We start from the raw sequence: 25,026 nt of genomic DNA, 5'->3' as shown, positions 1-25,026 counted from the left end.
GGGGGGGGGGGGGTGAGAAGGAAAGTTTAAAAAGTACTTTCATTTCTTTCATAAAATACCGGAGGTAATAAAAGAAAATAAAACTAAACACAGCTACTGTGCTGGTTATTGAGAAATGAGTTTGTTCAGCTTGTTGGGAGTTCATGGCTGTTTTGGGAAATATAAAATATAAAACATCAACGTGAAAAACAGTAAATTACTGTGGTTTCAGTTTGACGACTGTGTTGATTTGAAGCAAGAATCTACAAACCAATGTAAGAGGCAACAAAAAGAAGATAAGACAGTGAAGAAATATCTGATGAAGGAACTGAAGCTGAAAACTCGGAGCAGAGCTGCTGCTCCTGTCCTCTGAAAGGAGCAGCAGCTGATGTGGGTCGGGCATCTGATCGGGATGCCTCCTTCTGGAGGGATTCCTGGCAAGTTCCACTGGGAGGGGCAGACCAAGAACTGTTGGAAGGATTAAATATCCACCCTGGCCTGGGAACGCCGTGGGAATGCCGTGGGAATGCCGTGGGATCCTCCAGGAGGCGCTGGGGAGAGGGATGTGTGGGTTTACGTTCTAGACCTGTTGTTTGGTTGGATGGACGGATGGATGGATGGATGGATTGTGGATGGATGGAGGGATGAATGGATGGATGGATGGACTGAAAGATCAGTGTTTCACCTCTTTTTTTCCTACATCCTCCATCTTTCATTTCAGGCAAAACAGAACATTTATTACAGAAAAATGTTGATCCATTTGAAGATCTAGTTCCCCAAAATAAAATTAAATCTTAAAACAAAGATTTTAGAGATTAAAGTCTCTTTACCAAACAGTTAATACTGCCTTTTGCTGAAGGGGAGAAATGATCATGTTTTTGCCCGTGTGTGTGTCTGTGTGTGTGTTGTTTTCTATAGTTTTAGCAATGTATACCATAAACCACTGGTTAGATTTTAATGAAACTCTCGGACAGTAAACACTGGAAGTGCAGCTACAGCTGACTAACTTTTGGAGTCACACCAATTCAAGATGGCAGCCACAGCTAATCAACATCAGCCAACACAAAAATGGCTGCAACTTAGTCAGTTTTACAGATATTGAGCTAAAATTTGGTGTGGTAGTAGCTGAGAGTCGTTCCAAACTCTACACAGTGCACAACATCTGTGCCTTAAACACTGGCAATAATTGTTAGAGTCAACACGGTCTGTCTGTTAGCAAAATATCTCATGAACCACTCGACAGATTTTAATGAAACTATGTCTAAAACTCAGCATTTGGAGTCAACCCTATTCAAGATGGCCGCCTAATATCCCTTTACCAACACAAAAATGGTTCTAACTCAGTTTACAGATATCGATCTAAATTTGGTTCCATCCCTCCTCAGCATAAGATAATTTGAGTTTAGATCTCTAATATGAAAGTGATATTCAATCCTGCCAGGAATCCTAGGCCTTTATTCTAATTTATTCCTAATTTTATTTGTTTGAATGTATTCCCTCAGTCACCTCTGCTGCAGCTGTGTGTTGTTCACCCAGTTCCAGGCATTGTCGCTGTGTCTCAGTCCGATCCAGTATTTCAGGTTTCCGTACTTAGTCAGAAAACTCTAGGGGAGAGAATTCGGTTAAGACTTAGACAAAAGAATAGCCAAAATGGCAATAAAATGGCCAAAGTGCAGAGTTCAGGCGCCTTCAGGCTCACCTGGACATGCTGAGTGGTGATGACAGCCAGAGATCCACCACTGGAGCTGCAGTTCTTCTGACTCTCAGCCCACGTCAGCCTGACGGTGGACATGAAGAAACACGACTTGCCGAAGAGGATCCAGCCTTTGGCACACTGTTGCACACAGTTGTGCTCTGGAAGAAAAGTGAGATCAAGGAAAAGAAAAACAAAACAGAACACCAGAACATTTTTTTAATCCTCTGACTTGTTTTGATGCATATTTTACATCTTTACTGGTGTGTTTGTCTTTTTGTGCACATAGAAACCACATATTTGGCTGACATATTCTAAAAACATGATGATGATAAGGAAAAACGGGGAGACTTTTGGTAAATTGCTTAAAAACTTCCGCTCAAGTAGATGAAAATAAAATAACTTCCTCCGATTTTTGTTTTCATTAACTTGCATGGCACAGATTAAATAAAAGCAGAACTGCCTCTAAAATATGTGGTGGTTAAGAAAGTATGAGATGTTTTTTTTTGTTGGTTTGTTTCACTGTAACGTTGCAGCTCCACACTTACCTCCAGTGTGTATGAGCTGGCTCTTCTCGGCGCAGGAAGTGGATCCAGTTTGGACTGGAAAGTAAAAGACAGTGAGAGGTGAAATGAGGGACAGAGCAACGCCTGCAGGCTGCAGCAGCTGGATGCGGTTTGCAAACGCAGAATGAAGGCGATGTGATCGTAAAGTGCAGACAGGTTGGGTTTCTGATGGCTGCAGGGACTCACGTTTCATACACAGGATGACGATGACCAGCACAAGGATGAAGCAGAGAACTGTCAGGAACAAACAGCCGTAACGGTACAGACGCTCGTTCCCTCCAGCCTGTTTGTCTGAAAGAAAACAACAACATGCAGATGATCAGTGAGCACAACGCAGATCGCCAAGAAAACGGCTCCCTCCTACCTTTCTCCCCCTCCAGCTCCACCGATAACTTGGCGGATGAGTTCTCATCCTTTTTGTTTTTGTCCTCAACATTCCAACGACAGAATTTAATGTACATGCTCTGTTTGTGAGTGAGGCAGATTGTTTCCTGTGTAGTGCGCCGTCTTCCTGCCCTGCTGACTCACCCCTGCCTGCTCCAGTTCAGCTTAAAGAGCCCCCCTTTTGTCTCGTCGCTATGGCAACATCGCAGCCGCCTGTGACTCCTAAACTGCTCATGTGGGACAGTGCACGGTTTGTCCTTGAATCACCCCAAAGCTTTAATCTCGCTCTGCATTCCTCTTGGGAAAGTGAGAGAGAGAGAGAGAGTGTGTGTGTGTGTGCGTGTGTATGTGTGTGTATGTGTGTGTCTGTGTGTGTGTGTGTGTGGAGAGGGAAACTTGTCACATCTGAGGCTTTAACTCCAAAACAACAGATAGGATTTCACTCCAGATCGTTTCATATCAGTGTTTGGGTTAAAACACTGCAGAGACAGGACATGAAGACACCGTCTGTGCTGATTTTCAAACTTTAGTCTGTAAACATGAGATTACAAAGCAGAATTCTGTATAAAAAAAACAAGGTCACGTTCAAAACATTTCATATAAAAATTCATCTCCTTCTACTGTTACACCAAACAACTCGGGAACTTTTTGGTAATTGGGTTATTTGAGTTTGTTTGTTTTTTTTTTCTTTTGAGGATTTTATAAAAAAAAAAAAAAAGGTTATTAGTGTAAAGGTGCAGGACTTTAAGTACTAAGGGTCGACTGTCCAGGAGGACGGGGAGTGTGGTAAAGAGGCGAAGAAGAGAGTCCAGGCAGGATGGAGCGGATGGAGAAAAGTTTCAGGAGTGATTTGTGACAAAATGGTGGCAGCAAAGGTCAAAGGAAAGGTTTACAGGACAGTGGTGAGAGCAGCCATGTTGGACGGTTTGGAGACAAGACAGGAGACAGAACAGGTGAAGATGTTGAGGTTCTCCTTGGGAGGGACGAGGACGGACAGGATTAGGAATGAGGTCCTCAGAGGTCCAGCACAGGCTGATAAAGTTAGAGAGGCCAGACTGAGATGGTTTGGACATGTGCAGAGGAGGGACAGAAGGATGTTAGAGACAAAGAGGAGACATATGGGTGCAGTTAGAGAGGACATGGAGGGAGTTAAACAGAGGACACAGAAGACAGAGTTAGATGGAGGAGGAGGAGGACCCACTGTGGTGACTCTGAAAATGGAACAGATGAAAGAAAAATAGAAGAAGAAGAAGAGTGTAAAATTCAAATAGAGCACATTTAGAGTTTTTTGTTTGTTTGTTTGTTTTTTAAATAGTCCCAAAATAATTTAAATGAAAACCCTGGCATCCTTTAAAGTTTAAAGGATGCATATCAATCACCAAAAGATCATTTTATGCTGAAAAATGACAGCCAAACCTTGAGAATAACATTCTGCACAAACTCCTAAAATACTGAGATATCTGTGTGATCTGCTGGAATGTATTGTGAATGACTCTCAGCTACTACCACACCAAACTTCAGCCACGTATCTGTAAATTTAGAGAGCCATTTTTGTGTTAGATGTGTTAGAGATAATGATTTGGATCGACTCCAAAAGTTAGTCCGCTGTAGACGAACATCTAGTGACCAATTACTTTCTAAAAGACTCGTTAAAATCCGTCAGGTGAGTCATGAGATGATTTGCTAACAGTACAGACCAATGAACACCCCCCGCCCACACACATACACTCCCACACACACGCACACAGAGAAGCCCCTGCGTTCAGGCAATAAAAACCTTGAGCAATATGACTACAGTAAAGGATAACTGACTGGGGTTCTGCTTTCTATGTAAATGTTACGGACAGTTTATACTTTCAGTTTTAAAAGTTCACAGGGTGGCAGTCTGACTCATTTTAACTTTAAGGTGCACCTTTTTATTTTAAGTTGCTATAAAATGAGTGGAATTTGTAAAAAAAAAAAAAAAAAGGTTTTCTCTTGACGTGTTTCGCCTGTTTTCATTTTAGGGAACAATAATAGCCTAATAATAATAATAAAAATCCTGTCTGTTATCCAGAGTTCAAGGTTGTTTCTTTGTATTTTAAAGTTTTCCAGCTGGTATTTCAATGTTGTTTGCAGTGGAAATTTAAATACATTATTTTAGGCCTAAAGTGCTAATAGTATTTTGTGTTAAAGGAAATAAGTAAATTAAAACTTTTGAAAATCATTAATTCAATAAAAACAATAATACTATTTTGGGGAGGGGGCCCTGGGCTGCAGCTCTGGTAAGCCCCTTAAAGAGGTCCAGCCGTGGTAATTAATGTTTGTCTAAACAACACATTTATTGAACTGGAAAAATGTTTTATTGTTGTTGTTGATTTTATTAAACAGACTCATAGTCCACAAACACATACTACAGACACACAGACAAATTATACACAACTTATAAAAGACTTGCATATCAGTGTTTCCACAAAGGTGACTGGTAGCGTATTCTCTTCATAAAAATATTTTTGCAATAAATTTAACTACAGCACAGATAAAAGTCTGATCATAAAACAAAACATTGTTATTATTATTTTTACCAGGAGAAGAATAAAGTGAAGGATTTAAAAGATTTGTTTTGTGAAGATTTGAAAAGTTTTGTTTTTCAAATTCCTTGCTTTTTTTTTTTCATTCTTTATTGAACTTATTTTTTATTGTGATGTTTTGTTTGTTTAAGGTACTCAGCTAATGTGTTTTTTTAAAAGTAATTTTCAGTTGTTCTAACATCAAATTTAAACTCAAAATTCAAAATGCAGCCTTTCATTTTTTACTGTAAAAACGTGAAAAATATTCATCAGTTTATAAATAATTCATCAGTAAGTTTTTTGGGACATTTTAAACCTCGAAACACATTAAAATTTCCTTTTTTCTAGGAGAAGCTAACTAATAAAAGTAAGAGCAGTTGTTGGCGGCGCGGTGAGAAAACACCGAAGAAGGAAATATTCACCGCTAAAACATCAGCCGAACACGCCCGCTGATGTTTAATCTACTGTTTTACTTCAAAGAAAGCTAGGAGCTAAAAAGCGTCACGCTATGAGGGCTTCAGGGTTTGAACAAAGGCCCGGCAGCTTTATTTGCTCAGAACATTTCAGCAAAGGATCACCTGAAAGTGCTTCATCACAAAGACAGACAGATGTCCAGAGGTGTGTTGAAACCTGCAGCTTCAGGGTGTTTCCTCCCATCACACACAAGAAGCTTAAGATTGTTGGGTTTTTTGTTTGTTTTTTTCACTTCTTTTGTAAATCAAAAAAAATCCCATGTAACATTTTGTATAAAAGTGTACCTTTTGTTTTTGGAGCTGGAGGGTTGTTAAAAACGGTTTCAGAGTAGACGTCCTCAGATGGACTTTGCAGTCTGTCGTACTCGTTTGGTTCTGCTTCCTCTAAAGACAAAAAGCACAGAAATATCTGGAGTTCACGTTAAACCACTCAAGCATATTCTCTGTTAGAATTTACACACAAATTCAAATATTTAATTTGTTTTGATGCTAGTTTTTTGGAGTGTTTGCCGAGCGGCAGATCAGGCAGAGCTCACCTTGAGTTTTCACCTCCACCAGAGCTTCACCTGCTCCCTCTGCTTCATCACTTTTCTCGCCCTTCAGGGGGACCTCCTGCAGCTCCATGGCTCCGCTCCTCTGTCGCTCCCGGCTTTCGGTTTACTCAGAAAGCCTCTGGACAATTCACAGGCGTTATGCAACCTTTTCTGCACACGGCCGCAGAAAATCTGTGTCAAGATGTCCAGAGAACTTATGAAGACAGACAGAAAAGAAGAAGAAAAAAAAAAAAGTTCCTGATGTCCGGTGTAAATGAGACTGATCTCATCAGACTTCCCCTTAACCTCACGCAGAAAGTGTATGAATAGCTTTAGAGGGTGGCGCTTGTAATTGTGTTTATACAAAGCACCTCACCACTAAGCTCAATAATCTTCTATTTCACATCAAAGGAGCAATTTAATTCAATAAAAATGTTCCAGCTTGTGTGCATTCAGACTTCTGAGCATATATCACACGTGAAGTGATTTAAATATTCATTTTCTATTTTCAAACCCAATTGAATTTGTGACAGAGACGTACAAACACACCAAGCAAGCTGACGTCTTTGAATCTTCTTTATTTTCCACAAAGGTTTATGATAATTTACAAAAACAAACCAAAATTTTCTATTTGCATTAAATACAGATGACTGAGAAAGATCACGAGAGTGCTCATTTTCTTAACTTCCTTTTACACTTGTTTGTTGAAAACCTCTCCCCCCACAAAAAGAAAACCACACACTGCAGCTTAGAGTTTAGAGTATCGTGCTCAGTTTGAAAATACTGTCAAAGGTATAAAAACCCATTCAGAGACCCATTTTGCTCTGTACAAAGTTCGTTCTTCCTCCATCGAAACGTATATAAACAATTAAAGTGGCGCAAAGCATCACAGAAAACTTCAAACTCTTTATTCCAATTTAACTCTGTCTGCTTTCATTTCCTCTCCGAGTCTTTTTTCAGTCTTTTGTTCCACTTCAGGCGCCGTAAACGCTCTCATTGCTGTAGGTCATGTAGAGAAACAGGTCGTCTTCGTGGTGCTCCTGCAACACAACAAGCACAGAATGAAGAAAAACTGCTCCAAAGGCAAAGAATAAAGTCAGTCACTCATCAAATGACTGTTTTCCTGAAATAAATATGGAAAAGGAAGCCTAACATTTGGATTTCGACTCCAACTTGCAGGCTAATCTGATCTCTTTAGTAGTGACTGACAGCTGGTTGTGGGATCAAATTCAGCATAAAAGTATAAATAGGAACTCCAGGTTTTCAAAATAAAAGAAATAGAAGGTAGAACTAATCTCTGATGTTTGACACACAAGAAGGATGCTCATGTAAAGATGCTATTACCCCATATACAGTAGAGAGGGGACAGCTGGATGGGGGGAGGGAGTTGTTGACAAAGAAGAAGAGCGCCTCCTCTGGTCTCATAGACATACGCTGACGGATCAGGAAACACAACTGGCCCACTAAAAAAAAAGGAAGGAAGGAAAAAAAGGAAATAAACAGTAAGATGGTCAGTTACAGTCAACCACATCTCATTTCATGTTAGAAGAAATGAAAGAAAAAGAAAACAAAATGCTGGAAATGAGCAAGTGCTTTCTTTTAATCCAGCCTGTAATTCGTGCTCGTGTGAAGTCACCTGTTAAATCTGACGGCACCAGGTATTTCTTCTTGTCCAGTTCAGGAGCTCGTGACCTCGGAGCCCTCTCCACAATGATCTGAAAATAAATTTAAAAAGAGAAAAATTTTGGAATTTGCAGAGCCAACCAATGTATTTACTTTTTCAGGTAAAACCTCTTCATTTAAAAATCTATTTAAATGTGACTTTTATTCTACAAAAGGCTTTAAATAAAGATATAGATGAATATATACTCAATCGGCCCACTCCAGTTAATCTGACATGTTGTTAACAGTTAACCCGCAGTCAGACTGACCGGTATCTTGTCGGGATGCTTGGCTCGAACTCGCTCTCCCTCCGCTCTCCTCACCTCCAGCGGCACCGAGCGCTGATATGGACTGGCCATCTGAAAGCAGCACAGGGAGAAATGAAGTGTTGCACAATGGCTTCATTTACCGAGCAGACAAAGGAGAACGAGCGCCGCCTGACTTCACCCCCTCAGACTGAAGAGCCAGGCACTGTGAGATAAGATGTGAGGATCTTTTAATCAAGTCAGAGGTCACATCAGGGTTAATACTTTAGATAAACGTCAAACATTTTAAACCGCAGATATTTTTATATTACATAATGTGTGTAAACTGTGTTGGAAGAACCATTGAGATAAACTGCTTTCTGGCATTAAACATATTTTATATATTATTGTTTTGTTTTTTGTTTGAAGGTTTAAAACTTTCATTCAGGTACCTTAAAATGTTTGAGCCGGTGGATCTGGATAAAAATAAACTGAAATGATTGGTTGAGAACCCTGCTTTTTTACATTTCCACATCATTTTGTAGCCAATTTGTATCCATCTATGTAGTTTTATTTTAAAAAAAATAGCTATTTTTGATCGTGTGTGTGTGTGTTATATAAATCCTTAGTTGACTGACAGTAAAATATCTGCTACATTATTTGTAAAATCTACATATCTACTAAAATGACATCATTATGATGACAAAGAACTGATTTTATATCAAGATAAAAATAGATATTAGAGCTGACACAGTCACAGTTTAATAACAACATTTTAGAAGCAGTGCATTATATTGCAGGAACACTCTGAATCCTGTTTTTTAACAAACACACACAAAAACATTGTATTTTTTAATCATCTGTCCTTGTGGGGTTTTTTTTTGTTGTTGTTTTGAAATCTTGACTGAACAAAAAACACAGACAGGCTTTGGCTTTGTTAGTGTACAATCAACTGATTGCAAGGTTCTCCCAAAACAGATATTTGAATAAAGTTTTTTATTATCATAAAACAAAATGGGTTTGCAAAATGTCCTGCTGCAAACAAACAGCAGAGGCATCATTCTATAAGCTGTATAGTGACAGGATATAATGCAGTTTTAAATAACTAAGAGGATGAGACGCAGTTTTTTTGGTTTTCTCACATGGGGGACTTTAAAGCTGGCTCCAGATAAGACTTTTTTTTTTATCGGGGAACAATCTGTCGTGGACAGGATGACACCAAGTTGTGAGCTAACAAAGTTCAGCCCAACCTCAGGCCACGTCACTCTTTTCACCAAAACACTAGGATCGAAAAACTCGCGACGGAAACAAACTTATCTACAAGATCTTTTTTATTTGTATCACTTCCTAAACATAGCAAAGCTTCAACAGAACATTTATTTAAAAAAAAAAAACAAACAAAAAAAAGGTTCAAATCAGACGTTTGTTTTACTAGCTAGCAACAGCAAAGCTAACGAATTTTTAAGACGTTACTCTGCACATACCTTAAAAAACACGAAAAAACAAGCTTCACGCCAAACAAGTCAAATCCAGATACACTCCCAAAGCTCTCTGGGTGATGAGGTTTCTCAACAAACCTCTCGTTGTGATTTTTAGCTCAAAGAATGAGCAAAACGCACGGGACGGAGACGGATTTCAAAGATGTCGACTGCTCCACTTTACGCTGTCTGAACGAAAACAACAACAAACGGGAAGAGCCCCGCCCACCAGAAAATCAAGCCAATCAGAGGCGAGTGGATTGATTGACAACAGCGTGTGCCTATTAGGAGACAACTATGGGCGGAGTGCGCTACGTTTATTGGATGAATAGTGTCTTTTCTTCTACGCTTGTTTTGACCCTTTTTCCCATATATGGCAGCCCATGAATCCAGAGCTTGGAAACTGAGGAGGCAGATCGTGGGCTCGTGCTCACGGTCACCCCCCCCGTTTTTTTAGCTGTTTAGTTCATACCTGCACATAATATGGCATCGTGATAACAACACCTGTACAAGAATCAAACATGTTTTTTTTTATTCCATCAGTGTGAATTTATTGAAATGTCTTACACAAAGCTCTGTACAACACTAAATTGTCTTAAAGACATTGCAAATACCTGTTACCCTTTTAAGCATGCAGGGCTCCAACAAGCAATTTCCCAAACATTTTTGCATCATAGTCTTTAGATTTAGATCATTATGCACAAAAATAATGTTTTTTTTCCAAAAGTAGTAATCCTTGCAGAAAAAATAACTCCCTTAGATTTTTTTTTTTTTTCAAAAACAAACAGATCAATGCACTTTGAGAACACTGATTTACAGAAAACGTACTCAACGTACCACACATCGCAGTTAATAGTCGAACAGTGTTAACTGAGAATGGCTCTCATACCAACCTATGCATTGTTCTGCATGAATACATTGTTCCACGGAGTGAAATCAGCGAGACCAGATTCAACGCTTATATCCGTCTTTGTTTTTAAGCTGCTGCAGTCAAGCGCACTTTAATTACAGAAGTGAATATCCAGTGTCCAGTGTTCAGCAACCAAAAATGCAAAGCAGAGAAACTACTTTGTGATACATTCAGAACAACCGCCTGTTTACTCCTGCAGCCAGCTTCCCGCTCACACAGCGGCTGTAGCCTTCGTCAGTTTGTAGGCGTCTGACAGGTTGTGTTTTTTGGCTTTGAGGTTGGTTATGACTTCCAAATGCGACTTGGGCACCCATCCGCGTTGTAGGTCCGACAGTTTGGTTCCCTCTACCCAATCTTAAAAAAGAAGAAAATCTTACATGAAGAAACTGAGTACTTCAATTCAACTGGAGTGCAAAGTTGTGCCGTCTTCCAATGAAACAGTGGGAGCGATCAGCACTTTTCTGCAAGTGAATTGTGGATTTAATTCTGTGACTGACTTACTGTCGCTGGTGTCCTGGTGCACCAAGATTACATCGGCTTTTTCTAAAGACAACTCATCCGGCTGCTGGGCCACATAGGACCGGATACACTGCATCTGTGCTAAATCTGGATAGAAAAGAAGGTGACATCTGAGATGCAAATAGATACAGAGTCATTATGAGTAATTCTAGAAAGTCCGTGGACAGAAAGCCTATAGTCCACCACTGCAGTTGCAAATCTGGACTTTTAAACGTCATAAACAGGCTTTTACTCACATCTGTAACTTTAAGCCAGGCTTGAGTTTTTGTTTTCTGTCGTCACGTTATAACAAGAATGCAGCAGAAGTCACGGCACAACACTCGATTTCCACCTGAATGACATTCTACTTAACCAAGCTACCTGAACCCACGTGTGTGTGTGCACGGCCTATTTAGCATTTATTAACAGAATAAACATTTGTATTATTAACTATAATTTTAAAATTACAGTGGAACAGCATGTTTATTCTGTCAGACCTGTCCCTAAATATGTAGCTTCAAAACTGGCACAAACTGCATTTTGTGCCAGAAAAATGCACTTTAACAGCAATCATGTTCAGCGGGAAAATATATTGTTAAATATTTAACACGTCTAAAATGTTACAGTGAACCCAGCTGAGATGTTGAGGAATCCTTGCTCAATGAAAAAAAAAAAGTTTGACAAAGTTCATAAACTAAAAGTCAGAAAAGCTTTAATGGCTCCTAACTGTTTGGCCGTAAACACTTCAAAGTCACTTCTTGCATGACTTTGACAGCGTAAAACCAGATTTTCAAGCTTTCAGTTGTTCATGTTATGTCTGTCAGTGAACCCATCAGCTTTTACATTCAACAGCAGCGAGCTGAAGGGGAAAGTCTCTTCACGGCTCAAGAGCTCCTTTTTATGGTGTGCGTTTTATTTCTGGCTTACAATTCACTTTCCATCAGCCTACTGTGTGTCCAAAATGTGAGTTTAAACACTGTTTATGCACCGTCACCTCATCATGTGACCAGTTTTCACTAACCTACAAACAATGCCTATTTTTCCATATAAGTGACTGATGTTAAAATGCAGCCGTCAAATAATGAAAATGACAGAAAATCTCTTGCATCATATTTTGTGGCTGTGGCTGTAAAACACTTTGTTGGACCACATAGACCGGGATCAATTTTATACCTTCTGCAGCTGAAAAATCCAGCTCACAGTGGGACCTGGAGATGGCTGATATCCAGCGTAGCTTATCACTCCTGAAGGGAAAACATTAAAGAATGGGGTTTATTATCCAACTTTTATAAAGTGCCACAGAAACAGAGATCGATAAACAGATAGGTCACACACACACACGAAACTTCAGAATAGGATTCATGGATCTCATTTATACCATGTTTTATGGCTCATACAAAAAAAACATGATTTTGATCTAAACACTACAACATGTAAAGCTTTATTTTTACAGACTGCCTGGTGATCGTCTCAAAAGGTCATATTACGTTTAAGTTTTTGACTAAATATATTGTTTTTAACAACTTTAAACAGCAATCTAGAGATGAAGGAAAAACATCTCTGCTTAAAAATACAACCTGCTGTGGTGTGATTTATATATATATATATCTAAAACTAAAGTTATCATTCTATCCAGAAGGTGTCAGTTCACTAAAACTGTTAAAATACAAAAAAAAACACTCAAATAGTGTTTTCTGAATCTGACCAGTTACCTTTAGGATTTTGGTACAGAGCTAACTTACTTTAAATAATTTACTAAGAAAAAAAAACATTTTACCAAGATTGAAACTGTTTTAATCTTCTTTATGTTTTATTTTAAACTTTAGGAGTATAGCACTGTTATTATTTTACAATATAATTTTATCAATGGTTTTTATTCCTTACTCAAACGTTGCAGCACCAAGACACGATTGGATAAGTCTGATTTAAAACAGCTTTTTGCTAAAATAATTCAATTAAGTGCAAAATACTGGATAGCGCCATGTCTGGATTTATGATGTTAGTGAGTCATAATATAATCCCTATTTGAATGCCTGTTTTATGATTTATTGTTTAAATAGTTCAGATCTTCTGAAATGGGGATTCTGTGGGAAGTTTATGAACAATCACTATCTCATCTGCTCTAAAAAGCTTTTTAAAGAAATAGACTCCAATCTCAAACATTTTATAGCGATTCACGTTATTTCAGTTTTTATAGGTTGTTTAGACTGAATTCTGAGGTTGTTTGCGAGTGCAAATAGTGACAGCAGCAGCTAGCTGTAGCACTTCCAAAAGATATCTCATAGTATTTAAGATATTTCTCCCCTCAAGAATGTTTTTGGTTTCTCCAGTAAATGGTTATCCACAGGGGCAAGTAAACATAAATACTGCTGCTGTTATATTTCAGTTACTTAAATATTTAAGAAAAAAATATTTGTGGTGTTTTTTGCAAAGACTCCATTCTTCACATCTTTTATTTCTTTTTAAATATGCTTGGATGTAGTGAATTAATGGGTACATACAATCTTATCTCTGAAAGCTGGCTTTAAAATGATAAAAGAGAGGGATTTTTTTGTGATCTCACATACTTATGATTTGGTGTTTTTGCCAAAAAAAAGGCCACTTATTTTTGATGGAAACGTCAACGATTATGCTATAACACCTCCAAGAAACAAAATACCTAAATCCAAAACAAAATCCATTAAACTGGAAATATATATATATTTTTTTTACAAATGAATTCAACAGTTTATTTTTTTTATCAAAGCCGAGATGATAAAAAAAAAAACATTTAAAGAGCAAAGTCATCATTACATCTGTCATCGTTTCATAGACTGCCAACATACCAAACAGTCCAGTCAATCCAAGCATATCTGTATTCCTTTAAAAGGAACCTTCAGCAGTTAAAGATGACGTTTTTGCAAAAAGACCAAAAAGCTCTAAAACAATGGATCTCAAACTAAAAAAAAAACAGTCATTTGCACACAGACAGAGGTCACCCATTAGTTTCTAAATGTAGCACAGAAAGTAAGGAAATTTGTGTTTGGTTGATTATTCCTTTGCTGTAGCAATAATTCCTGGACATAAATAAATGTTAGTCTGTTTATTTCTTCCCTAAATGTTGCCACGTTTGTTTAAAAATGCATTTGTGAGTTGAGAAGGTTTTATTTAGTATTATTCAATTCACAGTTGTCAAGTTAGATTAATTAAAACCGTCCAGGAGTTTCTCGTGTGTTCTGCTTTCAGATGTTGTTTCTCCTGTCTAAGTCTCTTACTGTGACTCAGTCCTTAGCAGCATGGGCTCGTTCGTCCCGTGCAAACGGAAGACGTTCTTCTGTAGGGAGAGAAGTTTGACGCGGAAGTTCTCCACACGCAGCTCTTGCACAGGACAGTGGTCGATCACCGTGAACCGCCCCCCTCTGCAAACAGCAGGCAGCGTGAGCACAGATGACAAGAGGGACAGCGGAAGGAAAAGCTGTGATAAGACTAAAGAGATGATGGCAAAAGACAGCAGATAACAGGAAAACAGGATGCGGCAAATGGTAATGAGAGAGGAGCTGGCTAGCTGCGGACGGATCATAATGGAATTACAAAAAAAACGTGCTTGGTCACTCACTCTTTTTGTACAGAGATCAGCAAGTAGTCATTGAAGAGATGCATGTAAATATTTCTCTCTTTTAGAGACAAATCCATCAGCTGAGTGACCAGACCTTCACGCACCAACCTCCGGGACTGACTGATGAGAGGAAGCGTCTGAAATCCAAACCAGAAAAACACATTATTTCTGTCCTAGTTAGATTGTCTCCACTGAAAAAGACCAAACCAGCACGCTTTGAACGAATGCATATCTCCTGCTACTTGCATGTCAAATATCTGTAAAACTGATTGAATTATAGCCTTTTTTGTTTGTAAGAGGTCATTAAAATGTGGCAGCCATCTTGAATCAGATATAGACAAACATTTAATCCGCTGCAGATGTGTATCCAGTGTTTACTTTCTGAGTTTCACTAAAATCCATCCAGTAGTTCATGAGATATTTTCCCAAGACGGCAGAGAAACAAACACACACACACACAGAGGAACATTATTTTCAGCCTTTCATGGGGGTGAACGATAACTATCAGGCAGAAAAGATCTTGATGTCGAAAGCTCAGGTGGGCCTTGAGGGATTTTTTTTGTTGCTGTTGTTTTTTGTTTTTTTTTATTCAAATACTTTCTATAACTCAAAACTATGCTAACATTCCAAAACAGAGAAGAAACATGCAAATATCAATTAAAAAATCTATCAACCAAGGCAATCAAAATGCTAATATTTCATTTTTAGTACTCACTCTGCACTCAAAGTCCACCCTAGAATTGAGAGTGAGTAAAGACTCAATGTTTTTCATCTGAGAGATGCTGTCGTTACTCTCTTGAATCATCTAAAGAGAAGGGAAACAAAAGAAGAGTTTGTCTATGCTGAATGACGCTTTTCCATGTTGATATGCTGTAAAAAGAAGGAAGTTACCGCACCTTCTCCAGATGTTTTAAAGCTTTGATGGCACTTGTCGCCTCCACCGTACCGGGAGTTGTTCTTTTCACGATATTCTGCAGAGACAAAAGCCTACGTGTCAGGCAACAATGTACGCAACCGAATCGGTCTTTGAGCGTTTTAGAGGGTCTTCATACGCACCTGGACCAGCAGCTTCAATCTTGTGATTCTTTGGAAGGGAAGCACAAGGAAGGAGCGAAGAGGAAGTCTCTGACAAATGGGACTCCTCTCTAACGTGTCCACAATCCGCTTGAACGATGGATTCCCATTCCTAAAAGCAAACATACAATCGAGCTGCTTCCGCTGGATCTAAAACGTACAAAATCCTTCCATAAGAGGAAACCCAAAGATGGGCAAGCTGCTTACATGAGTTTTTGGTAGGTAGTGTCCTGATACGACTGGTTGGTGAGGTAGGGCACATAGACTATCCTGAAGCGCTGGCACTGCTTAACAATGATGTCACACACGGTAAAGTGCATGATGTCCGACTCCACCCGCTCTTCCAACTTGGATAAAAACCTAAAGAGGAAAGAACAGCTTTAACCTTTGCACTCTCGCAGATTTTTAAAGATTTGCCGGCAGAGGTTTTCACATGGACGGTAGCCTTTTTGATCTGAAACAATGTTTTTAACTTTTCTGACCTGCGGCTGATGACGCGAACGTCGGCCAGACGGGAGAACAGCCAATTCTTGTCCTGAGCGGTCAACAGCAACTCCAACTGTTTGCTCTTGACGAAATGATCCACAACTATGTCCAAACTTCGACAGTAGGACGCCTCGGAGGTCACGACCTCAAATCTCACCTGGCGAACAAAAAAAAAAGGGGAATAAAGTGATGGCAAAAAAAGGAAAACTAGTAAATAACTGCAGAGTGTTGTCAGCTGTGATTTCACAATGCATGAAAAATCTTCCACTCTGACTCACATTTCTTGCACAGTTTACAGCAGAGAAACGCACAACATTGTTTCACTGAACATTTGGCTACAGACACTTCCAGTAGCATTATTCTGTGATGTGCTTCATCATATCATTTGTGAGATTTTAGTGCTTCGACAAAGCAACAGCAGTGAGCAGGTACGAGGCAATTAATCCGTAAAATAAAAAGCAAAAGCTACAATTTCTGCAAGGGAAATCAAAGCATTTTGAAGTAAAACCGCTGGAGCGATAAATTACAATTGTTAATTTGAAATGCCCTCGGGATTATTTTGAATTTCACTGTGCCACGTAAAGTAGTCTAGTAACTTTCCAGACCTGAACGTGCAGATTACTGCTTCATAATACTTTTCCTAACTGAATCAAGATCAGATTTCTTCTTACCAAAACAAGGAAATAAATGCTTCTGGAAAAGCAAAGATAATCAGCATGTATGTAGTTGCCAGCAAAAATGCAAAATCTAAAAGCGTTGCTTAAACTGAAACAAGTTTAGACTCCTGCCCCCGGTAAAATAAAGAAAAACAAAACATCTGAATAGTTCATGTGTGCCACATGAGGAGTCTTTACCCATCAAATATATGTGCGGTAAGACATTTACCTCCTGCAGTCGCCTTTGATCCTCCGTGAGCATGCCCAACTCAGGGTTGTTCTTGACGTCCGGCAAGTCTCGCCACAGTGAGGAATGGTTTGTGAGTGCGACAGACAGACGTGGAGAGGAAGCCCTGCGCCCGGGCCTGGGGACCTCTGGAAGGGGCAAGGTTTTGGCACTAGAGACGGAGCAGGCGTGAGACAAGGGCGCCGAGTTAACCGGCAGGGGAGGTAGAGGTCTGCGAGCAGGGGGAGGTGAGGGCATGGGGGACAGGTTCGGGTCTTCACACAACGAGAGGACATCGGAGCGAGTCTGACGCAGGATCTCAAAGTTCTGCGCCGCCTCATTGTACTGCTGGTAGAGCTGGGCTGCATCTGGAGGGGTTTAAACGTACAGGAAGCAAATGAAGTGAGACAAATAGAGACAGAAAGCAGTTTTCACAAGTAGTCTTTAGCATTTTAAACAGTCCTTTTACACACACTGATCGGAATGCAAAATCACAGCCGCAGCTGTTTTCCTGACAGGTTCATAAAAAATGACTGCTTGCAGAAACCTGTCTGTAACTTGCACAGACACACACACAGAGATCAAGCACCAACACACTTGTTTCCCATTTTTCGTAACAGCCCAGTGAAACAGTAGTAAAGAAAACGTCTTCCATTTCATATTGTTTGAAACATTTTTTTTAAACAGTGTGAGCGAGAAGTAAACGAACACAAATCTGCTCCCTTTTGTGTATGTCACTGAAGGTTTAACCCAACATTCAGTGATTAAGAGATAAACAGCCACTACGCTCGTATTTACACAGAAATGACTCACACGCTGAGGGGAAATGCTCAACCTTGTCACGCTTTCCCAGTATGTCATCACGTCACAACAACTGCCCTAATTATTCTATAGAATTACTCTAAAACATCGCTGTCGGAGGCACAAACAAAACTTCTAAAAACATTTACAACAAGGCAACAATGAAGACGATGTGCTTCATTTAGTTTACGACACATCAGCTACTGATTTTAAGGCACATAAACACAAATGCATGGAAGAAATGTTGAACAGAGAAACTTACTGAATAAAATTGAATTCCCCTGCTGTCCTGCTAGTCGGTCGAAAGCATTCCTGCAGTGCCAAGAAAGTACAAGAAAAACATAACTGTGGAGCTCATAAAAATACCCGCTTAAACCTCGGAAGCTCATTCAGTGTCGCATATTGCTGCAAAAAAACATTTAATTTAATCAGACTTTAGGAGATTGTTAAGAACAGCATTACTGACCCCTAATTATGAATTATCACAGGTTTCAATCATAGCAACATTTTAAAATGAGTGCAGTTTATTTTTGTTTTTCTTACCTTAGGTTCACCTCTCCCCAGCTTTTACTGTGATCATCATCTGAAATAAAAAAGTAGCAATTTGTGGCGACACAACGAAATAACATTTTAAGTATGTAAAATATAAAGAAAAAGCTACAACATAAATAAATTAAATAGGTAATATATTAGTACAATAAATTAGAAAGTTGTTTCCAGAACTTGTGCTGCAACTGAATGTGTCTGAAAAGAGGATTGACGTCTGCCTTTTTATGTCACACCTTGGATTTTCCCTCTCTTGCTCCACCTCTGATAATTTCCACCTACTAAATGCAATCACAGAAAAATGATACAGTTTCCAGGATAGGTGATGCACTCTGTTTTGATTGGTGCAAAGATAACAGAACGTTTCAGAGAAGTAAATGTTACTGAGGTTGGAAAACAGACGAAACGAAAAGAAGAAAGTGATCTTAAAAAGTGTTATTTGACTGTTGCTGATTTCGTTGGATTTGATTGTCGTAAGCAAGCAATCTTGTTCGAAAGTAAACTGCAATGCTCGCAGATAACAAAGAAAACGGCAGAAGTAAACAAAAATTAAAAACCCCGAGAGGAGTTTTTGCAGATTTTTGAAATGATTAGTTGATTGGATCAGATTCCAGTGTTATTATACTCAGTTTTCTGTCTTTACCTGTTGAAAAGTATATTCTGGTTCTGCGATCTCTTCCAACACCTTCTTTATCTTCCACTTCTACATCTTCGTCTCTTCTCCTATTGGTTACACAGATCCCCCGTCTTCGGATGCGGACTTCAGGACCCTTATTCAGAAAACTGGAGGAGTTTGTCACAGCTGCCTTTTTCTCAACCTTTCTGACTTCCACCTCAGTTTCTTCCATCGTCTTCCCTATCTTCACTTCAGCATCCCCCTCTTCAGTCTGCCTGTCTTCTACTCCTTCACTCATTTTGTTTATCACCTCTTGGCTCTTACCCTTCGTTGGGGCAGTTACAACGTTAGATTCTGAATCACGATTAAGAACGGGGCAGCTTTTAGACCTGTACAGTCTGTTGGTTTCTGTTATATACTCCTCTGCCTTCTTATTATTGCTTATTTTTTTGTCTGTTTCTCTAAACTCATATACATCTGCCTTTCCTAACTGAGCCTGACCAGACAGTTCAGTCTTTTGACCCATGGTGTGATCTTCCTTTCCCTCTGTGTTTAAATGTGTGTCAGTATCAGTGTATGAAGGTGTTACAACACACACAGCTGTGACCTGGTCAGCATGCGTGTTGGATTGGTTCTGTCCCATACCTCTTAACTCTACCTCCAGGTCTTCCTCTTCCAGCTCCGGGTCTGACTGCTGATCATCTCTTGTCACTGTAAAAATAGGCAAATCAAAGCTCCTTTGTGGAATCATGTCTTGCTGGTGGTAGTGCTCAAATTGTTGGACCCCTTGGTCTTGTTGTGGCTCTGTGTTTGGTTCATCCACAGCCTGTTCGTCAGAGTGTCCCAGGATCGATTGCACCACAGTCTTGGCCCATTTTAGGTGGGGGGCTTGGGAATGCCGCTTGGATTCCCATACCTTGCTCATTTGGATCCGAACTTCGTCCATCTGTTCTTGACTCATTGAGTCAATGTTTATGTCATCCAAGAAGAGTGGAATTCGCTCAGAACTGTCCTGAGAATGAGGATCAGCAACGGAATTACCTTGTGCTCCTTTATTATTCTCTCTCCAGTGTTGAAGGAGTCTTTCAGTCTTTGAGTCTCTTTTTACTTCTCCCAATCCTTTGGGTTGGGGTTCCGATTTGCTCCTCATTTCCTCGCTAAGTTGTGCGACTTCAGTTGCGTCTCCAGAGGGGAGTCCGTTCTCTCTTGGTGAACTGTCGTCACTTTCTTTATCCTGATTCCTTAAAAATGATTGCTCGTCATTTCTGCTGGATTTCAGTTCTTGATCATCACGAGGATCGTGTGTGGCCTCGTCACTACTTTGATTATGCTTTTCTAAATTTGATTCGTCTGTTTCTGCTCCTCCCACGGCATCATTTTCTGACGGTGACAGCTCAGTGGTCTCTGACCAGAAATGACTTTTCCCAGTCTCATAGAAGACATACTTTGGCTTCTTTTTCCTCCCTTGTGCATCATTTTTAACCACTTCCTCATTCCTTGTTGTGAGATCCTCCCTCTCGTCGCCTTCAGAACTCTTGGAACTAACAGGTGTAGAATCCTCATCTGAAACATCAGGTTCACAGAATAGCTTACAATCTTCTCTTTCATCTTCCGAGTTTCCACCACTGGACAAAGTCACACATGTGTTCTCTCCTGACAGCATTATGTCTTGTTTCCAGCTGGGGTCACTTCCTCCTTCATTTCCAGTGCATGCCCAGTATTCACCCCCGCCATCTTCCTCTGTGCCACTCTCCTCTGTGGTATCTATCATTATCTCTCTCTGTACATCCCCCTGTCGCCTTTCCTCTGTCCCTCCACCACTGTCAGACAGATGCTCCTTCCCTTCCCTCTCTGTCCAGATTTCACCCACCTCATCATCTCCATCTTCATTTACTCCCTCAGAGTCTCCGCTATAGTCGTCTCTTCCTCTGTGCCTTTCTTTATAACAGCTTTGCTCCAAGTTCCTCTCATCTGGTTTCGCTTTTTCTCGCCACCCAGGTCTTCCCTTTTCTGACCGTGACTCCACATTCATCTCCTCTTCTCTCCTACTCGCTTTCTGCCTTTGATAAGTCTCTCTGTTTTTATCTTTAATATTCTTGCCTCCCTGTGGTTCTAACCACATCCTTTTCTTCTCTGGTAAGCTATTAGTGGTTTCTTCTCTATCTCTTCCTTGTTGCTTTTGACTTCTGTCAGCTCCTCCTTCTGACTCGCTGTGTCTTTCTTTTCCTCTTTCTTCAACAGCATTTCTTGTCTTTCTTTCCCTCTCCCTATAAATGTCTCTGTCTTGTCTATAATACTCAATGTCCCCCGCGCTGGTCCGTTCTCCGCTGCTTTTGACTTGTGGCGGCGGTCTCTGAGATGAATCACTCATAGATCTACTGCTTTTGCCTGGCCCCACATCTGCCTGTCGTTCATTTGTCTCCATGTATCTTCTCTCATTTCTGTATTGAGTATTCACTCTCCTGTCATCAATGAATTTTCTTTCAGTTCTCAATCTTTCCTCTCTGTCCACCTGTCTTACTGCTCTCATGGAAACCTCATCATCTCGTTGCCAGTTGTCCTCCTCTCTCCTCCTGGATCTATCCATTTTGGTTTCTCTATCCCTGTCTCTGTACCTCTGCCCATCCTGATCCCTCTCTCGTTGCATTTTGCCCCTGCTGATCCCCTCATTTCTGCTGAATTGATAAATCAACTGTTCCCTCACTCTGGCCTTCATTTGGTCTCTTCTCAGCTCCCTTTCATCGATGTCTCGTTCGTTCCTGGCATCTTTCATTCCCTCTTTTCTCTGAGGCCTCTCATTTCTTTCTGTATACCTCTCTCTTTCTGGTCTCCTCTGAAGTGAATATATCTTGGTCTCATCTATGTCAGTTCTCATCTTTTCTCTTTTTCTACCTGCTTCGCTATCTCTCATGTCCCGTGAATCAACCCTTTCACCTGTCCTGTCTTGAAACTCCGCTCTGGACATCTTATATTGTTCCCTCTTTACTGTTCTCGCATCTTCAGGGTGTCTTTGTCTAGGGTTTTGTCCATCTCTGTTTTCCCTGTATCCCTGTCTCTTTTTCTCCCAGTTATCTATTTCTTCTCTTTTGGGAGGATATGTCGGCCTCCTATCTTCTTCCATCACAGAGGGGGGCATCTGTTTCCTTTCAGGAGCTCTGTCAACGTTTTTCATTCTTGGATATGTATCACCTTTCTTTCCCCTCTTTTTCATGTCTTGCTCAGGCTCGACCCTCTCCACGTTTGACAGCAGCCTACCATTTCTGCTCCTGTCATATTCATGCCTCCTGTCTCTCTCATTCTGCTCTCTTTCTCCTTCTCTGACCTGGAGATCAAGACCTCTGTCTCTTTCAATGTCTTGCTGCTGCTCCACCTCCCCCCTCCTGTTTTGTTTGTTGACTCTTTCTTGCTCCAACGAAGCAGTCGTTTTTGATGCTGGACTTGGGTCTCGAGAGTTTCTTCCACTTGAATGAAACTTGTAGTCGGGTATGGTTAAGTTAGACAGCGTGTCAAAAATGGTAGAGATGGCCTTTTTGCTCCCCATGGTACCATAATTTGATGAACCTAGAAGAGGGTTAACACACAAGTCAGTTAAAAAGATCTAAATTAATAAAACCTTCAAGTGCAGGCCAAATTAAACACAGTCACCTCGTGACTAAAAATCGGAAGTATTATAAATCATAAGTGGTGAAATATCAGTCAAACGAAAAGCTGTTTGGCGTTTAGCGCTGTTACTCTTTAAACATCAGTCCAGTTTTTTTAGGCTGTATTTCTTTCTTCAATTCCAGTACTTTTACTTTTAGCAAAACATGTTTGAGTGAAGAACCATTCAGGAGAAAAGGTGACACCCTTATACTGTTCAGTAGGAATGCAGCACAAACCTGTAAAAATACAAACGAACTCTTTCAGAAAGCAGAGGCCTGTGACACATAGGCATGGCATGTAGCATTCAAACCAAAGCTGAAGAATGCCTCTTCAATTTATACACAACTTTCAGGATTTAAGTACAATATATATTAACTCACCTGAAGGTGTATCCCAAGAAGATCAGGTCTCCCCCTCTGTTTCAGCTCAGTTTAAAAGTATAGGATTGCACAACTTTTGACAATTCATTCTCCTAGTCCTGATGTTATCTGAGTGACCAAGCAGATTTCCTCCCGTTCTTTCCAAATAAATCTCAACTGCCTTTTTTCTTTATTCTCTCAGTCGATCAAGTCTTTTGAAAAGTTCATGTTTATGTCTGAGTGCTCCTTGCTTTTTTCCTCTTGCTGCCTCTCGCTGTCTCTCCCCAGCTCCCCTCCTTCCTCAAATTCCCAAACAAGTCTCAACAGATTGACACTTATCTTTCCCCTCCTCTTCGTCTCAAGTCTCGTCCTCACATTCGCTGGCGTTCCACAGGGGAGATCTCTCGTAAATCAAGCAAAAAATGAAAAGACTTGTCAATGTGTCCACTTCTGCTGTCCTCTGTGCTGCTCACATGACTGTCTGAGAGGACCCCCCTCTGGCAAAAACAAGTACACAAATCTCTCCTCTCTCCTGCCTCATTCTTCTTTCACGAAACACAGGAAGTACACCTCATGAGTGTGTCTCAGTGATTGGTTGACATGAAATGGCCGGGTGTGTCTCCTCAACTCACATTTAGTCAAGGTAAGGGTTGTGATAACACAAGGAAGCGTGGGGGAGGGGAGAAAGAAAGTGAAAAGTGAGAGAATACACGCACTCTGCAGGAAAGCTTATGGAAGGCCCATAAAAAACGTCCTCACATTCCCATGAGGGGTATGGTGCCAAGCAGGAATAAAGGGAAGCAAAACCATTTTCTTGTAATAACAACAAAACCCCCAGATGAAGCAATCACTTAGGAAGACACCAAGGGAGGGGAAGTGTACATGAGTATTGGTGAATGATTTGTTTAACAGTGACTACTTAACTATGCTAAGTGTAAAGAAGGTCCGAGTTGAAAGATCTGAAATGCAATGGTTAAACTGCATTAGTGTTAGCTGAGTCAAAAGGCAAGTTGACTCATGTCAGATCATTATTGTTTTAGCTTTCGATTTCATTTATTGTTTTTAATCAACCTCCTCAGGTACAAAAGGCACAAAAGGTTTTTCATCAGCTGCTTATTTAGTTTTATGGCTATGTGGAAAACTAGTTTATGATGCTAAGACGTGTTTCTTAACCGTTGTACGTGTTATTGTAGCTCAGTGTATCAGGTTGTAGGGAAAGGAAGCCAGAACGCAGAATCGTCCTCCAAAACAAAAACTGATTTATTAAGCAAAGAAAACAAAAGGCTGACGTGGCAGCAAAACAACAAGAAACTGAAGTACTGAGAATCGCGAGGCGCCACAAGGAGCATAACCTGACTGTGGCATAAAAACCAACAATGAATCAGCAAAGATAGGATGGGAGTGACAGAATATAAAATCTGAGGGTGAGTGGGAGATTGACCTGGAGAGACGGGTAATGGGGAACAGGTGACGTGTGCGTGACAGGCTGACTGGAAAAACACAGAGGAGATGAACTCAGGGAAAGTGAAAATTGGCACAAGGAAAAAAGAGGGCACGGGGACCAAATTTAAACAAGAACATATAATATGAAGCAAAGGGAATAAACCAAATACAAGGGTCACAAGAAAATTAAAGCACAGGAAACAACAACAAAAAAGAAACAAAACTTCAGAACTTGACACAGCGAGGGATTTATAATTAGCTTGGTCAAACTAATGTTCTAGGAAGTGAGTGCATGTGGCAACACCTGTTTTTTTAATAAAAGGAGTAATATTTATGTGGCTGTGAGTCAGTAGTTAGAGCAGTCATCCTCCAACGAGTGAGTTAGAGGTTTAATTCCACCAGTATGCATGTCGAAGTGCCCCAGGGCAAGACTAAACACAAACCCCCCAATGCCTCCGATGTGCCCCATCGGTGTATGAATGCGATCTAAAGCACTGATTAGTTTCTATAGAATTATTTATTCAAATCAGCTTTGTAGAACGCTGTGTGGTTGGGTAAATGAGGGTAAAGAATGTGCTGAAAAGCACTTTGGATGGCCTGGTTGGCTAGAAA

At 40.3% G+C, this 25,026-nt stretch overlaps 3 protein-coding genes across 6 annotated transcripts in view; all 3 read right to left on the bottom strand.

The window, feature by feature from the left end:
* The window catches only part of si:dkey-26c10.5 (uncharacterized protein LOC563797 homolog), a 7,215-nt gene extending 795 nt beyond the window's left edge, over positions 1-6,420 (bottom strand). Inside the window, exons 1-7 of one of the 3 annotated variants that reach the window (XM_017415450.3) lie at positions 6,181-6,420; positions 5,930-6,028; positions 2,425-2,529; positions 2,221-2,274; positions 1,679-1,833; positions 1,486-1,583; positions 1-530 (exon numbers count right to left, since the gene is read on the bottom strand). In XM_017415450.3, the coding sequence (XP_017270939.1) occupies positions 197-530; positions 1,486-1,583; positions 1,679-1,833; positions 2,221-2,274; positions 2,425-2,529; positions 5,930-6,028; positions 6,181-6,268 (933 nt within the window). In that variant the 5' untranslated portion in view covers positions 6,269-6,420 and the 3' untranslated portion in view covers positions 1-196. Of the gene's footprint in view, positions 531-1,485; positions 1,584-1,678; positions 1,834-2,220; positions 2,275-2,424; positions 2,530-2,602; positions 2,957-5,929; positions 6,029-6,180 lie in introns of those variants that run through there. The other 2 variants (XM_017415452.3, XM_017415451.3) reach the window with 2 other exon arrangements.
* A 318-nt stretch (positions 6,421-6,738) lies between these two features.
* zgc:92606 (uncharacterized protein LOC100000242 homolog) lies at positions 6,739-9,767 on the bottom strand. The gene is made up of 5 exons (XM_017415480.3): positions 9,569-9,767; positions 8,109-8,198; positions 7,814-7,892; positions 7,522-7,640; positions 6,739-7,217 (listed from the first exon to the last, which is right to left on the bottom strand). The coding sequence occupies exons 2-5, from the start codon at positions 8,196-8,198 to the stop codon at positions 7,152-7,154; spliced, it is 354 nt and encodes a 117-aa protein (XP_017270969.1). The 5' UTR covers positions 9,569-9,767; the 3' UTR covers positions 6,739-7,151.
* A 319-nt stretch (positions 9,768-10,086) lies between these two features.
* Positions 10,087-23,548, bottom strand: arhgef5 (Rho guanine nucleotide exchange factor (GEF) 5). Of its 2 annotated transcripts, XM_017415339.3 has the most exons (15): positions 22,993-23,548; positions 19,616-22,531; positions 18,352-18,391; positions 18,071-18,120; positions 17,011-17,375; positions 16,122-16,282; positions 15,847-15,999; positions 15,622-15,751; positions 15,462-15,536; positions 15,281-15,370; positions 14,566-14,702; positions 14,225-14,368; positions 12,144-12,214; positions 10,974-11,078; positions 10,087-10,826 (listed from the first exon to the last, which is right to left on the bottom strand). In XM_017415339.3, the coding sequence occupies exons 2-15, from the start codon at positions 22,509-22,511 to the stop codon at positions 10,684-10,686; spliced, it is 4,560 nt and encodes a 1,519-aa protein (XP_017270828.1). In that variant the 5' UTR covers positions 22,512-22,531; positions 22,993-23,548; the 3' UTR covers positions 10,087-10,683. The 2 variants fall into 2 exon arrangements, with proteins under 2 accessions (XP_017270828.1, XP_017270827.2); XM_017415338.3 differs by lacking the exons at positions 19,616-22,531; positions 22,993-23,548 and adding an exon at positions 18,998-19,609.
* Positions 23,549-25,026: the final 1,478 nt, after the last annotated feature.

This window comes from Kryptolebias marmoratus, linkage group LG16, assembly GCF_001649575.2.
Source record: "Kryptolebias marmoratus isolate JLee-2015 linkage group LG16, ASM164957v2, whole genome shotgun sequence".
Classification (NCBI taxonomy): domain Eukaryota; kingdom Metazoa; phylum Chordata; class Actinopteri; order Cyprinodontiformes; family Rivulidae; genus Kryptolebias; species Kryptolebias marmoratus.
This window is presented reverse-complemented; position numbering and strand designations above follow the sequence as displayed.